This window comes from Athene noctua, chromosome 1 (genome assembly GCF_965140245.1).
Source record: "Athene noctua chromosome 1, bAthNoc1.hap1.1, whole genome shotgun sequence".
Taxonomy (NCBI): Eukaryota; Metazoa; Chordata; class Aves; order Strigiformes; family Strigidae; genus Athene; species Athene noctua.
Genome location: NC_134037.1, coordinates 38,384,269 through 38,402,220, shown reverse-complemented (window position 1 = coordinate 38,402,220; position 17,952 = coordinate 38,384,269). Strand labels below are relative to the sequence as shown.

General features: G+C 42.8%; 1 protein-coding gene across 1 annotated transcript in view; it reads left to right on the top strand.

Moving 5' to 3' along the window:
* The first annotated feature begins 15,656 nt into the window (after positions 1-15,656).
* Positions 15,657-17,952, top strand: part of ELOVL4 (ELOVL fatty acid elongase 4) — a 35,455-nt gene continuing 33,159 nt past the window's right edge. The window contains exon 1 of the mRNA XM_074895953.1: positions 15,657-15,974. Within this exon, the coding sequence (XP_074752054.1) occupies positions 15,875-15,974 (100 nt within the window). The 5' untranslated portion in view covers positions 15,657-15,874. The remainder of the gene's footprint in view (positions 15,975-17,952) is intronic.

Below are 17,952 nucleotides of genomic sequence, written 5' to 3'. Positions count from 1 at the left end.
ACCACTTATGCTGATGTAAAAAGTGCTAAAGTGTTGAAATATTGAAGCCTGAACAACAGGCTCTGAGCTAAAACTGCTAACTCAGTATGTCATCGTTAACAAAGTGTGTAAGCTCACTAGTGATTTAGTTTAGACAGAACATAATCAGTAGTGAGGATGAAATGCTGAGAGAATGCATCCAACTTCCCTTGTTTAGCCTTGTTCAAGGCTGAGAACCCAAGTGTTTGGCCTTGTTAGAAACTCCCTTGGTTCTTCCCCCTGAGCCCTGGACAGGCTTTGGGTGGAATCCAAAAGCAGGATGAAACCAGACATTTCCACTCAAAACAAAGGTGCAAGTTATTCTGGCTTGCTGATTTTTGGTATATAAGGCTGGGCCCACTTGCAGCGACTTTGGATGCCTCATCTATGAGTGGAGACACTGTGTTGGACTTCCCACTTGCAGGGAAAGGCTCTCCAAATCCTCGCTGTAACCAGGGCTCCCCAGAGACTGCGGATCTGGATGTTGGTAATGTATGCCTTATCCTTTAAGTGCTTTATTCTGTCTTTTCTTACTGCATGTTTTCTGTATTACTCTGTTGCATTATTTAGTTATCACCAGTAAAATAAGCCTACTCTTTTCACTCTGGTGTCCAAGTTTAATTAGCATCCTTAATCAGCAAAACAGAGACTACTTTAACAATATTTGAAGTACTCATGTATTTGCTGCTTCCATATGGCAAAGCAGGGAGGTAACCTCACCACACAATTTGTCCTGCAGCTCTGGCGATGCACACATTGATAATGGTAGGTTTAGATATGTGCATAAGAGGTGTTGGGCAAGAATGGCAGTAAGGAGTTGAAGCCAGGAGGGGAGAGGGGTGGTGTGGAGAAAAATATGCAGCAAATTCATATTGATTATAACCTCAGAAGTCATGACATGAAGCCTATTGAAGTTGTGAACAACTAGTAGTGACTATGTCCCCACTAATAAATTGGTGTCAGAGAATGTTTTATGATCCTTAACTGAAATCATCTACACTAGCAAGCTTCTGAAATGCTCTCTGTCCTGCTTTCAGCCTGAAACACCTAGCCTTCTCTCCAGTTGTTCTTAAGCCTTGTCCAGGGGGTAGGACACCAAGACTCTCAAGCCTTTCTTCACAGGAGAGATGTTCCAGCCCTCTGACCATTTTTGTGGCCCTCCTCTGGACCTGCTCTAACAGGTCCATGTCTTTTCTGTACTGAGGACTCCAGAGCTGGATGCAGTACACCAGGTGGGGTCTCAAGAGAGCGGAGTAGAGGGGAGAATCACCTCCCTCAGTCTGCTGAGCACTCTTCTTCCGATGCAGCCCAGGATACAGTAAGCTTTCTGGGCTGCATGTGCACATTTATGGTTCATGTCCAGCTTTTTATTCACCAACACCCCCAAGTGCTTCTCCACAGGACTGCCCTCAAATTGTGTTTCTTTGCTCAAATGTTGGATTCTGCAGAATTGTATGGACACACAAATGTCTGAAGTATGTGGAACATGTATTCTGTCATTCTGTTCTCAGTCTGGCTACATCTGTACCAAGCTGAATGTATGACTGATGTGAACATATCAGGAATTACCCTGTGCATACCACACCTCAACCTATTTACTTTGAATAGGGCGGAAGCAAGCATCACATTACACTGTTTATATTGATTTGGGAGCCACACCTTATGATTACCCTATCTTTGGGCTATGATTGTGAGGCATCCGCTGGTATTTACATTTATGCCACTAGTTTTCTCTGCAACCAGGGATGACTTATTTAAGCATGCTATGGCTGCATTTCTTCATCTCTAAATTTGGGGCAATTCTTTCCTCATGAGATTGTTATGAAGCTACATTAATTAATGTTTATAAAGCACACAGAGGATATCCTGGGGTGAATGAGATAGATACATGAAAAGTATTCTTACTATTCATAATAGGACAGTACATTCTGTGTATATGTACACAGAGAATATACACACTGGCTCAGAAAAGGTGAAGTTCACCTAAACTATATATAAGGGTGGGATTCATTTTCTTTAGTCATCTAACATTTAGGTATCTCACCTAGTCACTGTTCTAGGCTCTTTATATTATTGATAGAGACAGAAAACCTCAGGCAATGGCTTGTTTTATCTACGGGTGGTAGAATGAATCTTCCTCTGCAAGTGTCTGTTTTTCCCCACTGGCTATAAACCTAGAGTAGTTCATAGAAGATGTGCAGGTGCACAAAGCAAAGTGAGTAAATCAGACTTAACATTTTGTTCAATAAACTGCTGCTATGTATTATTTATTCATAAGAATGATATGGCTAAAATATCACCTATACAAGATGATATTATGCATTGGACTCACCGTATCCTTTAAGTCAAGTTGGACAGCCACGTAACAAAAATTATACAAGCACGTACCCAGCTCTATTACTGCACATGTGGATTGTTATTACACTGTGCTGTTAGTGTACAGACATGAAACAGGAGAATCACCTGGAAACTCTTGAGTTCTGCAGGCATGAGCTCAGGTTTCTTTGTCGAATGCGTGGCAAGTCCTAAGCAAAGAAATCGAATATGTGGCAAGAATCTATTTAAAATTAACATCAAAGCTGAGCTCATGTTTGGAAAAAGGAAAGGAGGAACAGGAAGAGGTGAAGGAGGTGGAATCACCTCAGGTGCCTATTTAAACAGCAATAATATCAGTGAATCATTATTATAGGTCACTATGCCTTTATAGGAATATTTCCTTGGCAGTTCCTACCCACAACATGGACCAGATGCCACTCTCCCTAGCCCCCCACCACCACATGGCTAAAGCATTTTTCATGCAAGCATGTCAGAGTGTTTTGAAACTGCTAATATCCATCTTGCCTATAAGATATTTCTATCAAGCCTATGTTGTAAGGCCTTTATGGTAAGGGCTCTGTCCTTGCTATAGGTGTAAGTAATTTCTAGCATACAAGTTCCAGAGTTTCTTGTTGCTATGGCATTACAGATAATCTGTTATTTGGAATTCATATAATATTTTTTAAACCTCCTATAATCCATAGTTGTTATACCATTGTATTCTACTTATGGATGAAATTCCATTTGTACATGTACTAGATATACAGAATATTCACATTTTAGGATATACTGAAAGCTATTCTGACATGTTTAATACCGTCATGCAAGAAAAAACTCTCTACATTCATAGGGAATTTGAACCCAAGTGGCTATAAAAGTTGCTGTATATGCTATATATGGTTTAATGTTTGATTCCCTAGATAAAACAATCTTGCAAATACTCCTGAGATGACCATGAGGGATATTCTGGCTGTGTTGTTACTACTGCTATTATTATTAATCACAGTAATGCAATTCCTATACAGTAGCATATTTGTGATTATTATCATACCTGTACATTGACAAATATTCCTTTACAAATATGTCCTATCTGTACCATTCATGAATGTGGGCAAATTTGGGATTACTGACATGGAGAGACCATAGATCCTGTATGGTCTCTCACGTATGGTGAGACAGCATATACTGGAAATATAGCTGAGGACACATAACACTGTAAACTATGTTCTAGGATACAATTACACATATTAGAAAAAAAAAAAAAAAGACAAAATACAGCTAGGAACAGGTTTCGGTTTTAGTTGCTATACAAACACTTCTCTGTCATTTCTGACACATTAAATGCAGTACACATGGAACAGAATACAATCTGTTTACAATTATCCCACCTAGACACTTCACAGGTCACTAAGTAAAGCTATCACACCTGGAACACTGGAAGCAATAGTATAATTAAGTGAACACAGATCTTTATTATATTGGTATTATTTTAAAAACCATAGGAATGGACAACTCACTGTCCAAGAGTATTAAAATATTAAAATAGTTGGTCAAATAACTCTCTTAAATATTAAGATTAATTTTTCTCTAATCTTGAAAGAGTCATTATTTTTTTAAGTGCATTAGAAGAAACATGTCCAAATGTTAAATTGGTTGATTTCACAAACTTGTAACTTATTAACATGACATGGATTCAGGACTCAATTAAAAAGGCAGAAATAGGATGCCATGAGAAAGAAAATAAAATGTGAAGCAATTAATGTCCATCAGCCTGGTATTATGAAGTACAGGTTTTGTCAGAGTCTTACTATTTGCAGGTCATAAGTCTGACCAATAAAGGTAATGGTAGTAGTGTATAAGATAAAGCTTCTGCAAGCACATGAATTGCATGAGTTAATGAAAAAACTTAGAGGTGCAAAAATTACTTAATTTAAATTCTATGGATTAACATGTAGTTAAGTGACAGAAAAGAAAAGAATGAGTAACTGCAAATGGAACTATCAGCTCTAAGTAGTAAGACCATTTCTGAGATACCATGGACAGATCTGGAATTCACATTTCTAAAATAATGAAAACTTGCAAACATTTTGGTGAACAGTATAACATCTGGAATCTATGCCTAACAATAACAGTCAAAATAAGACTAATGCTGTTTGCAATCCAATAAAAAATCAGGAGGTTACTAAATGAAGATATATGAAAACCTACATAGGGAAGAGATTACTGACAGTAGACTGATCTATTCAGTAGGGCAGAGAAAGTATAACAGGTAGTGAAAAGCTGCAATAGGACATTCAGACAAGAAAAAATGATGATAAAAACCAACTTATAAGTACTTAGTTCAAAATAGAAGAGAAATGGCAACTCTTGTGGGCCACAGAGATAAAAGATATTACTTTCCTTCTGCTTTGCTGCAGAAAGTTTAATGGAGGTTATTCGATAGGCAGCCAGACTGGGCTTAAAAGAGCGGAGATTGTGACAGCAACCAAGATAGATGTTTCAACTGCTTCTTGACATGATAACCAGCGGGTCTGAAGACGATGTCCTCTGCACTGCAGCTGCTGTCTACTTCTGGACTGACACTGAATTATGCATGGACTTGCACTTCGGCAGAATTATCGGTGCCCTCCCTTACCCCTGCATTAGCAAACAAGAGGAGATAGATCCTGTTATGTACGATACTGCCATATGAGACTTTGTTTTTTAGTACTCTTATTGTTCTGTGTAAAATTGTAAAAAATTTAGAGGCATGATTTCCTTCCCGTAGCTAAATAGCCCCTGTGGAGTTTGAATACACCCCTGGAGCTAGCCCTGTACCTACAGATAGATACTCTTTCTAGAGCATGCTGGTATAATGAATGCTATTATACACCGCATGTACATCTATTAACTTTTGGCTGTATGATAGCCATTTTCATTTTCAGAGTTAACTGTTCATTGTTACTTTTTTTTTTTTCTTAGCCAGTGTCTGATGTATGTTGTTACATTGCATTACAGCAAATTTTTTTCTTTAATACAGTTTAACAATGGAGCTTTTTTAAGGATTATGGAAAATAGAGATAAACTGAGTCATCCATAGTTTCTCTGATATACTAAGAAATTTCTTAGAATAGCAAAGAAACTGTTTTCCTTCTTTAGAAGATTGTGCTACCAAGTAGCTACAGTCTTAACATATTCCATACTTATAAAAATTCCCTTTTTCAGACAGGACTCTTTGGCGCTGAAATAAAGCTGATTGTTCTTTCATTTAAGGATGCCCATAAAACTCATTTCAAGATCGATCAAATAGTCAGAGAATGCTAGCAACTAGGGAGGTCTATTGGAGAATTACCTTTCATTGGCTTTTCCTGTTACTTTCTTTTCTGCTGCTGGTTTCTACAAGAAACAGCCTACTTTTGCTTGGACATTTTCACATTCTTACAATAAGTACAATGTTTACTCTTATTCCAGGAGCTACAGATTCCAGTCCCCTTCATTAGTTGTCAACTTAAATGGAATGTACAGACAGCTTATTCTGAATGGAATGGAATGGAATGGAATGGAATGGAATGGAATAGAATAGAATAGAATAGAATAGAATAGAATAGAATAGAATAGAATAGAATAGAATAGAATAGAATATTTCAGTTGGAAGGGACCTACAACAAACATCTAGTCCAACTGCCAGCATGAACAGCCACATGGTTGTGATCATTTCAGCTGTTGCCATGTGGAGTGCGGAAACTCAGAAATTTAAGGCGAAATTAGTGAGGCACAAAAAGAATAAAATGTACTTATATTCACTTCACAGTAATATCATCATGTATTACCTAGCACTTCCTTAGGCTATGTTCTTAAGAACAATTTGAAAAGTATTAACAATATATACAGAAAGTTGTACAAGGGGTGATGTGAGAAATAGTACCAACCTCAGCTCACCACTACTCTGCTCAGATTGGAGTGCTGACATTTACTAAAAGTAATTAAAGTTAACATCTGGGGTTAAGGGAGGGAGAATTTAACTTTTGGAGTTGAAGGTGAATTATGGAAGAATTCAGGTTGGAGGGGATCTCAAGATCATTTAGTCCAGTATTCTGCTCAAACCTTGGACAACTTTGAAGTCAGAACAGATTGATCAGGACCTTTGGTTGGATTCTGAATATCTTTTTCTTGGCTGCAACTTTTGCCCAATGCCTCTAAGCCTTTCTCTGTGTGCCTCTGAGGAGCATCTGGCTCCATCTTCTCTGGACTTTCAAGGCCAGCAGGTAGCTGTAGACAGCAATAACTTCTTCCTGAAGCCATCCCTTCTCTGGGCTGAGCAAACCCAGCTCCCTCAGTCTTTCCTTCTACATCATGGGCTCCAGCCCCTGACCATCTTGGTAGCCCTCCAACAGGCTCAGTATGGCCAAGTCTTTCTTGTAATGAGGAGCCCAAAACTGTACACGTAGTTTCAGATGCTGTCTTACAAGTGCCAAACAGAGGGAAGAAACACCTCCCTTGTCCTGCTGGATACACTCTTGGTATTGCAGCCAGGCAGGTCAAACACAGCAGCATGTGTTTGACCAGTTCTGCTGCAAAGGCACACTGCTGACTCATGTTCAGTTTGTTGTCCAGAAGGACCCCCATGTCTTTTTTTTGCAAAGTTGCTTTCTGGCTCAGTCCCCACCCTGTACTGTTGCATGGTGTTATTCCATCCTAGATGCAGGACTGCATTTTCCCTTGTTGAATTTTATAAAATATTTGTCAGCCCATTTCTCCAGCTTGTCAAGGTACCTCCAACGGCAGCCATATCATCCAGCACAATGACTGCTCCCACCAGTTGGATATCATCTGTGAACTTGTGGAGGGCACATCTGTTCCACTGTCAAAGCCATGAATGGAAATGCTAAACAATATTGGCCCCAGTATGAATGCCCAAGGAATACCACTTATAAATAGCTGCCATGACACTTTCAGACTGTTACTCCAGCCTTTTATTTTTTACTCACTTTGTAAATCACCCAGCTAGTCCCTATATCTCTAATTTAGCACCAAAGATGCCAGAGACAGAGTCAAAATCTTGGAAAGTAAAGGTAAATGACATCCACTGCTCTGCCCTCATCTTCAAATCCAGTCATTACATTGTAGAAAGCAATTAGGTTGATCAAGCACAATTTGCAATTGGTAAATCCATGCTGGTTTTTCCCAATCACTTTCTCCTCCCTTTTGTGCCTGGACATGGCTTATAGAAGGATTTGTTCCATAACCTTCACAAGGACTGAAGTAAGTCCAACTGGCCTGTATTTCCCCAACTCTTCCTCTTTGGCCTTCTGGAAGATGGGTGTGACATTTGTTTCTGCTGTCTTTGGGAACTTCTGATCACTGCAGTCTGTTAAAAAGATAGAGAACAGCCATGCAGTGGTATCAGCCATGCATCCTGCTTGGCTCTGTATTCAGTTTGCTTAAGTAATCCCTAACGCAGTGTTCCTCTAACATTGGTTATATTCCACCAAAGACATGAGAAGCCTGAGAACAGACTGTATCAGTAAAGACTGAGGCATAGAAATGTCAACCTTTCCATCTCCTTTGTCACTAGGTCACCTGTCCACTTATCTTCCTCTTGCTGCTTTTGTTCCTATAGAAACCCTTCTTGTAACCCTTCATGTCCTTCACCAGTTTTTACTCTGGCTAAGATTTGGCTTTCCTAATTCAATCTCTGCATGCTTGGGCAATCCTTCTTTATGCCTCCTGAGCAGCCCATCCCTGCTTCCATCCCCTGTAGGCTCCCTTTTTCCATCTAAGCCCAGCCAGGAGTTCCCCATTTATCTAGTCTGGACTCCTCACTTCTGCATCGTGTCCTGCAGACAGAAGTGGATGCTTCTTGTGCTTTGAGGAGGTTGTCCCTGAATATCAACCCACTCTCCTGGGGGTTTCTTTGTCTTTCAAAGCAGAAGCTCCTGGGAGCTAGCACACCAGGAATCTCCCTGAAGTCCTCTCTATTGAAGCTTATAGTCATTATTGCTACTTGCCTCTTTTGCTTTTCATCTTCAAATCCTATGGTTTACTAGAACTAGACCAAAAAAGTCCAGTTCTTTTGTTATTAGAATCAGCTAGGAAGAAATAAACCCAAATTTTATTATTCAACAAATATTTTTTCATGTTGACACGTATCAATAAATTGATCCTCAGAGTATGTTAATATAATTATAAAAATTTTCTTGTGTTCTTTTAGTGCAGCATCTCTGGCCTTACTCACATTTTCAGTTGCCACTTGCTCAGTGACAAGGTAAGTATTTCTGTTGGTATTTCTGCCTGTGAATGGCATAAAATAGGTGTCCATAAAGACTCTATTGAAGTCCAGAGTCCTGTTCATTTATGCAAGATGAGGATCTGTTCTACCGGTTCCTTTGTGAATTCTTGATGTAATTCAGATACAGAGCTATTATTCTGTGTCCATGAGCACCTCTGTTCCTACGATTTTGGGGCAGATATTACAGTATCTGGTTGGTCTTTGTCATTTGGGCATACTTTAATATTGCCTCTAACAGATAGATCCTCTCTCAGTGTCAGGCCTCCCAAGTTTTGGTTTTAAGCATCTTGCTCCATTACATAGATTATAAGACCTACAATTTTGAGAGAAGACCTGAGGTAAAATAAAGATTTGTGGCTAGATTCAAGGTTGATAAAATGTGCACAGCAGGTAAAATGTGCATATTTTGTGCAACTACTCATATGCAATAGCTGCCTTTTTAAAAGCACAACACTTAGGGTGTCACCTTCCCTTCTGGAAGTCCATTTAGCTGCCATGTTGAGTTGTGACTCTTACCTTGGGGGCAGGTGACTTCACTCCCATCAGAGCTCTGTAATCCTGGTAAAATCTTCCTGAGTGTTAATTGCCTCTTGCGCTAAGAATGGATGGCTCACAGGCTAACGCCAATCCCAGTGCCACAACACCCTGCAACAGGCAGTTCAAACCCTACAAGGAAGCACGGCGTACCTGCACAGCAGCCCTCCCTGGGGATCTCCCTGCCTGTCCCCAGGCTGGAGAGACAGAAGTATGGCAATTTGGGCTGAGTGTGGACAGGAGCTTGTAGAAGACAGTTTCAAGGTCCTTTACAAGGTAACAGATGTTTTTTTCTGATTTCAACAACTAAATATTCTTATATTATCTGTTCTACTCTTCTTTTGTTCTCTTAAAAAACCCTTGTGTTATACACACACACACAACTACTACAAAATTTTCTGTTGAGGACCCTGACAACTAAAAAGCTTTAGAGCAGCCACGGCATGAAAATGTACAAGAAAACTCTTGTATGTTTTGTGAGAAATTTGGAATTTCACTATACAGCATAGGAAATATTATGTTATCTATGTTTGTCTTGCCTACTACTACCTAGTGGATCTTCATGTTCTTTCTGAGTAGGGTCCTGAGGCTCATGCCCTAACCAATCATGCCTGAATATGGCACTGGAAAGATCAGTGAACCATGGGTTTATACCAGTGAGTGGACAGGACTTAGCTAACTTAAGTAAGATCCCAACATTTTTGCTGTATTCTATTCCAAAGACCTGGAACTGGCGCTGCTTTTCTCTAGGCTTGATTTTACCATACATAAAATGAAATTAATAATACCTGCTTATCTCAGTAGGGCGTTATATGGTTAACCTGCTGTTTATAAAATGTATAACCCCCATGGCAAATACTTCCACATGACCTTCTGAGGATAGGACAATACAAGCCTCTAATGAGGACTGGCTTTCAGGCTGTCCATCAAGAGTATACAGTTCTACAGAATATCCCCCTGGCAGAGTGAAAGGTGGAGCACGCGCCAGGTCACGCCGGTTCAGAGGCCCAGAGGCTGACACAGCTTTTATGTAACTCCTTTACCACAGTTTTGTCCTCCACGCATCACACAAATAAAGGGTATCCCCAGCACTGTTGTTACCACCCATACTCACAGTTACAGCTGGAGACCGTGTAATAGCACACAGCTTGCATAATCAACACCCTTCCACCTAACTATATTGCTATAAGCATCTTCTGCAGGGGACCATGCCCTACATTTCAGGCCATTACCAGAAGCAAAGGTGCAAAATCATCCCTACAAACAGCTACACGCCTTCAGGAGGCTGACACACCCAGTGAAGTGGGTGCAGTAGCAGTGACACACACCTATGGAAAAGGCTGGATTTGGTAGCGACGTGCTGCAGATCTGACTATACATGTTGCTGTCATTTCAACATAGTGTCCTCAAAACATCAGCTGATACTTTGGCATTGCCCTTCTCCAGCATGTACACATATGAAGCCCTCATTGCAAAAGCGTGCTTGCCACACCTCACAAATGATAGATGCTGTGACAGATATCACTGCAGATAAAAATCTTAGCTGTGTAAAAGTATGAGAAACCATGTAAGAAGAGTATCAGTAAGGCAGAATGAGATAGTATGCATACATCCTTTGATCATCTGTGAAACACTCATTTTTAAAAGGAAGCTGAAACACAGGTAAATCTGTGAACGTGTACCTGCTGGGTATAAAACACATCTCGTATACTCTGTAGACACATTAGCTTCTTGGTTAGGGTGAAATCTCCCACAGAGGAATTAATTACAAATGAATCTTTCAGAATGGGACTGGGAAACATTGGATTAATGGCTCCACTTCTGGACCAGCACAGAACAGCAGCAGTTTAAGTTGGATGCAGCCCAGCAGTGCAGGCCATTTCCTGTCTCTGTCCAGATTTGTAGTAAATGAGTTAGTTCTACAGTTTAAAACCTGTAAATGTAATGATCTGGACTCAAACCATAGTTATATTTACTTGGGAATAAAACCTGATGTAGCTTGGGAGAAAGCTGTCCCCCACTTCCCTGGTCTTCTTCTTGGGAGCAAATTTTTGGGTAGAAAGATGGACAAGAAATGTTAATATGTATATAGAGTCCTGTGGAAGCAAAAGTTGTATTTAATTCACTAGTTATTTGCCCCTGAGCATTTAAGCCAGGATATTAAACATATTTTAATTCTGGTATTTCAGATGGAGCCACAGCAAATATGGCTGATGTTCAAAATATGAAGTTGTTACAGACCAGAAATCAAATTCAATGCTGGCAGATGTAAGGTGGCACCTAGTGGGAACTTACATCAAAGGTTAAGTTTTGGCCAAAGCCTGCACTAAGTATTAACTTCTCTGGATACTTTCTGATGCATCCATCATTCCAATATATTTAGTTTGGAAAAAAAAAGTTTTGATGCAGTTGAAAGTATGAAAGGACAGATGACATCTAGCACATGGTTTAGAAGACAAAAGAGCTGGATCTGTTTCAGATCCTATGGAAGACTCCCTGTACAAAAGCTGTGTAATCCCTGTGGGCCTGAGTTACCCAACCTCAAATTATGGAGTTAACAACATGTTATGTAATAAACAAAAAAATGCAATTAGTCCTGAAAGACACATTGTTGGTTTTAATGTTATTTTTTTTAAATTATGGTTGTTTGAAAACAGCTTCTTTTAAGCATGTATACTATAAAGCTGCCTTAAACCAGCCTCTGTATTGAAGCAGATAGCAGTTGTACTACTGCATATGCATACACTTAAGCCTGTACTTGTTGATTCAAAGATCAGACAAGCTTTTCTGGCACAGCTAGCATTATTTATAAGGCATATCAGCTAGAAAGCATCCATACAAGAAGCATATAAATTTGACAGGCTGTGCAAGAAAATCCCATGCACTGCAAACTGATGCGCTAATTTATTTCACCATTTTCCCTCTTAAAATGTTAGTGGATGAAATGAAGAATTATAATAGTTCAATAAAGTAATCAAAACACATTTCTAAAGTTAAGGTCTTTTGAACAATTTTAAATTGGTCATGCTTAACGTATAGAATATTTGTATGCCTTCTTTACAGGTAAGTCAATAGGTTGTCCCTTGCCACATGGTGTAACGTTTATATCTTCTGTCAAATGCATTGATTCAAGCACTTTTATGGTTTCCCACCAGGAAAGTTCCTGGTTGTGATGATTCTCTTGGTAGCAAAGTTCTTCTACCGCTGTTTTTGTCTTTTGGTGAGCTGCCTGGAGGGATTACTGGCAGCAACATACAAAGCTCTGACTGCTTTCTTCCTACTACACATTGCAAATATTATCCAACATACATACCTGGATTTCATTTTCCCCTTACAACAACTCATTGCTAACCTGAAGCAAAACCTGAGTGTGAATACTTTCAATTAGTGCAGAAGCATCTGCTCATTTGTCAAACATTACAGTAGAATACGGTCCACTGAAATTAATGAATGCTTTTTCACATGCATTACTAAATGCACTGATCACCTGGACTTTGTAACATTTCTATTGCTATTTATTTGTGTCATGAAGAAGCAGAAAATGGCTTGAATAGTTCTGAAATTAGATATCCCATTGGCTTTTTTACAAAAAGGTCTGGAAGGAATACAAAGTTTGTATCGTCTCAAATGGGAACTGGGAGGAGACCTTCCTTGGAGCAGGCTGTCCCACAACTTCCTGTTACCTTCTGCACCTTTCCTGAAGCACACAGACTTGCCCGCTGCCAGCACAAACACCCTGGAGCACTGGACAAATGGCCGGATTGCAGCTGGGAATTCATGTGTTCCTCTGGAGTCAGCTGCCACAGGCCTCCCTTTTCCGAGCAGAAATTTGTCCATCTGAGATGTTTTAAGGAACATGTATATTACCAAGTATAAGGTGACAACACTGGCTAATTAATGACACTAAAAAATCATCTTTTGCTGACTACCACACTGCAGATTTCCTTGGAGGCTGCTTTGATGCTATGCCTTTGGATGCCTTCCTCCTTCTGTGCTCTTTAAGTAGCAGACATGGGTCTCAGCTTTCTTAGAACCAGCACATCCTGCTGGGTGCACAAACGTAGGAAACTAAGTGGGATGTGTTTGGAAGCCCTCAGATACAGACCTAATTTTAAAAGCATGTCCGCATGCTTGCAGGCTGAAAGTTAAACTAATGAGAATAGTTTGTCATAAACTTAATCACATTTTTTAAAGCCAAAGTCAAAGCACAGAAGAAGTTACTCTGGTTAGATTGTTCATCTTCTCCCTGTTCTCCAAGCTCTGCAGCTCTGTTGTGGCTCTTCTCAAGGCTTAACTGCTTTGTAAAAATATCAATGTACAATCATATTGCCAATATAAAGGAATTAATTGCAATCAAGAAAAGTTATCTAATCTGAAATAGATGAAACAGTAAACCGGACTGTATATTTTATAAACAATAATTATTGGTGTCAATTGTTCAAAAAAGACTTCCATAGAATAAATAAACAATCATTTTAATAAAGAAGTGTATCTAGGCTATAATATAAACACATTATTATGAATATGTATTAATATTGCTAATATGTCTTGTTCCTTTTTGTTCTTTGGTAGACTGCGGATCTTTACTCCTTGTGTTGGTGGCACTCCACTTAGTCCACATCTTGCCCAACATCATGTATGGCAGGGGAATGCGATCCTTTGTCATGATTCATTCAGTAGCCCATGCTGTTTCAAACATGTGGCCAAGGCAAATGGCCATATACCAATCTGAGGATTATGACTCATTCTTCTGGTTTCCTTTTGATTTAAATTATAATGTTAAAAAAACATTCTGAAGCTATGCTTTAGACAATGCCAACCACACGTCAAATAAACAATACAATGCAGTGGTTTCACCTGAAGGAGGCACAGGAACCACAGGTAACATTATGCTGTCTGCCTGCAATTTGGGAAGCAGGTTGGTGTTCACCTTGCCCTACCCAGTGACAGATCCATTTGAGAGCTCTCCCCAGACCTCCTGCCATGATTAGTGCCATCAGAATAAAATGTAATTCAAGTCAGTGAAATTCATGCAGAGTTTTGATTTGACTCTTCTCACGTGAGAGAAGTAGCAGCTGTCCATACATCAGCATGAGGTAACCTTGCTTTGGCTCCAAATTTCAGGCAGTATTAGTATAAATTGGACTTCCCTGTCCGTCCAGGCCTCCAGGGGTTGAGATGGCTCCTCTTCCTTTCCCCAGGGCAGGTGATCCCTACTCCCAAATACCTACTGGTTTCCAAGCTGCAGGCACAGCAGCTCTGCTTGCGGTGGAGTAACTAGCGATGGCCAGTGTGCCTCTCCCATCCATAGGGCTGGGACTGCAGCAGCCAGGGTGGTCCAGGAGCAGAGCGGAGGGTGACTCAGCCAGGAGGAGGAGGGTGATCTGTGCTCACCACGACCAAGAAACACAGGTGCTAGTGCACTGGGGGAGGGAGAGGTAGATACCATCTGATCTGCTGCCTGCCAGGAGGAAAGCTCACAACTCGGGTGGAGCAGCTCCCCTCCTGTCCCTCAGTGATCCAGAGGGTGTCATGCAGCCATCCACACTACACCTACAGGGACCGTGGGAGAGGGAGATACAAGCTGGCAGGAGATGAGAGGCAAAGGGTGCGAGAAGCAGCTGGTGCACCCACACCAGGCAGAGAAGGGTTTGTTGGGGTTGAAACGTAGGGTGCAGGATGGATGAACTGGGACTGCACCTGTGGTCCTGCTGGCTTTTGCCATGGAAGCTCCTTCTCCTGCAGCCCCCAGCAACGGTCCAGGCACGCGAACCTTTCTGCACCACGAAGTGACCATAAAGGCTTTGGTCCGGGAGGTGGAGGCGAGTGTGCAAAAAGCACCTCGGTGGCAAGTTGCTGGTCAGGGAATGCCACCAACCACCACTGGTGGGGCAGAGAGATAGCGAGTTCCCGCTGCGACTGCTGGTGCTACCGGTGCGGGGAGGAGAAGGGATTTTAGCAGAGGCTTCCCCGGGCAGGCAGCTGCAATGCCAACTCCGCGGTAACACCAGCTTGAGGTAAAGTGAGCACCACTCACGCCGACGCCTCGGCCTGTCCGTCAAGGGGGAGTGAGAAAAGAAGAAAAGCCCCAACTGCTAAAATGAGAAAAGGAAGTAAAGAAGTGAAGTTGACTAAAATATTTATTCCCCGTCCGGTAAACGCATACCTGTTTGAAAATAAACGGCAAATTAAGACAACGAGCACCTCTTTTCCACCCCGGCTTCCCACCGAGGGAGGTGACGGGTCCCCACGGGAGCACCGGGACCCGCCGCGCACCTGCTCCGGCCGCGGTGCCCTCAGCCGGGGGGCGGGTGGGCGCCCGGGCTGCGCCTGCGCGGCCGGGCCGGGCCGGGCCGGGTCCCCGCGGGCCGCCGCCGCCGCCGGGCAGCCCGCCGGCCGGCCGGCACGTGACGCCAGCGCGCCGCGCCGCCCCGCGCGCTGCGGACCGTGCTGCGGAGCCGGGGCCGGGGCCGCCCCGCCGTCCTCCCCCTCCCGCCTTCACCCCCCCTCCCGCCGCCGCCGCTCCCCGCCCGCCTCCTCGCCCTCCTCCCTGCCCGCGGGACACGGGAGCCGGTGACGGGAGCGAGGCGGAGTCTGGAGGCAAGATACCGAGAGATAGAGATTTAAATCACATCCCCGGCTGTAGAAGGGCAGCAGCAGCAGCAGCCCCGGCGCAGAGGCACGGACGCACGCGCCGAGACAGGTCTGCCGGCTCCGCCGCTGCTGCTGCTGCTCACCATGGGTGCCGCCGCCGCCGAGCCCCCCCGCGCCATGGGCCTGGTGTCCAGCGTGGTGAACGACACCCTCGAGTTCTACCGCTGGACCTGGAGCATCCGAGGTAACCCGCCAGGGCGGCCCCGCCGGCAACCCCGGCCCCGCCATCGCCGTGCCCGGCGCCCCCCCTGCGCCCGCTGTCACGGAGGCGCAGCGGTTCAAAATGGCTCCGTCTCCCGGGAGACCCGGCGCGCCCCGAGGGGTCTGAAGCGGCGGCCGGGCCTGGGCCTGGGTCCCTGGGCCTGGGCCGGCGGCGGGGGCCAGGCCCCTCCGCACCCGCTTCTCCTTCTTGTCCTTCTGGGTGTGCTTACGTGCTTTGTTTGTTTATCTGTCTTAATCCCGTATAACGGCCCGGCGTGCGTGGGGCATCTCTTGGTGGCAAGGTGAGGGTGTCCCCGGGGCGCCCGCGGGCTGGGTGTAGCAAAACCTGCTTCCCAGAGCTGCCGTTCCTCTGGTTCCCTCTCACCACAGCCTGCCTCGGGGTGGTCATACGGGAACCCGGTGTCGGAGCTAATTCGTGTCCGGTAATTCGCACTGGAGCTCAGGCCGCCTTAGGCTTCTGCGGCAGGTGGGAGTCCTGTGACAGCATCGCGTGGAGTTCAGCAAGCTAAATGAGGAAATGATTGTTACCGTCCGTGCAGAAGCTTTTCGGTTTATGCTAAGTGTGTTTGGGTTGGCTCTGCTGTTTTCCCTTTTCAATATGCTCCATTTTTGTGTTGGCACCCGATGACTCCAGTGTGGAAGATGCTGAAGGAAGAGAAAATGTCTTGGAGTATGGAGAAATGTGAAAAAGCAGCTTTTAGTGCTGCGACAGCAAATGAGATGGTAACTTGCTACAATGACAGGTAGCTCTGGAAGTATTGGTCAGCGTGAATGGCTCGCTCTCCTTGGTCAAATGAAACAAGCAGGGTAGAGTCGCAGCTTTCATAGTTGCTATTGTGAGTCACCTTGGGCAGCTGAGAGAAGAATCAACTCTTTGGATATTTTCTTCATTTTTCAGTTGTCCACACAGCGATGAGGTCTAGGCGATTTTGATGTAAACCTAGAAATACATGGAGTAAAACTCTGGAGTGAATGCAACTATGGACGTATTTTGTGGTAGTATGTTAAGTGAGAATGTGGGGCCTTCATTACAGACGGGAAAGCTCTCTGCATCAGCAGTCTTTTCTTTTCCACCCCCCTCCCTTCTGCCATCTGTCAGATAATAAATTAATCTTATGTTATAGATGGAGAGAGCTCACTCTTTTTCACAATTTGCCTTCCCTCTGGGTTTTGCCACATTTTAAAAATTAAGCCTGTGTACATATTTTTTTCTTCTGTATTTAAAACCTGCCAGAATATGAGATCAAATAAAATGCTTGCAGCAGCACTGCATTGTAATCTACCACTGTTCGTTCTCTTTCTCTGCCTCTTGCAACATACAGTTGTTCATAGACTGCCAGGTAGTGTGTGAAAGAGATGCTGTTCTAGCCGATCGGCAGCATTTTCAGATGGATATAAAAATAGGTGTGGGTATAAAGTTGATTTCCTGAGCTTCAAACATGTTATTTAAGTCTGTATATAGACCATATTTGTTGTAACCAAAAATGATTGGGGGAAAAAAAATAATGTGAAAAGGCAAGTGTATGTAAGGAATGTAAAGATAAGTAACTTACGTTAAGACTATATATAGAGCAGACTTTTACTTCTTCCTTCTGCCTCTTTAGAGAATGTTAAGCAGTAGTAGGATGACATTGTGATGACATATAAAATGTGCTTTTTTACTAACATACTAATGCAAAATTTTTAATTATTGCTCTAAGTTCAGTAGTGTTGCTGTTTAACACAGGATAGCACTGTAATGAAGTAATCAGTTGCATTTTGGGTAGGAGGTGGAGAGTTTCTTGTTCAGGTTTTGGATTTCAGCAGGTCCCTGTAAGGATAGTTTGGATAGAGCCTAAGTCACATCAAAAGTATGTTAATGTTCTTGTTTATACCCCGTAGTACGTAAAACAAGGTCCTGTTGTAGTTTTCACAGTTGGGTATGGATGTAATAGTGCACA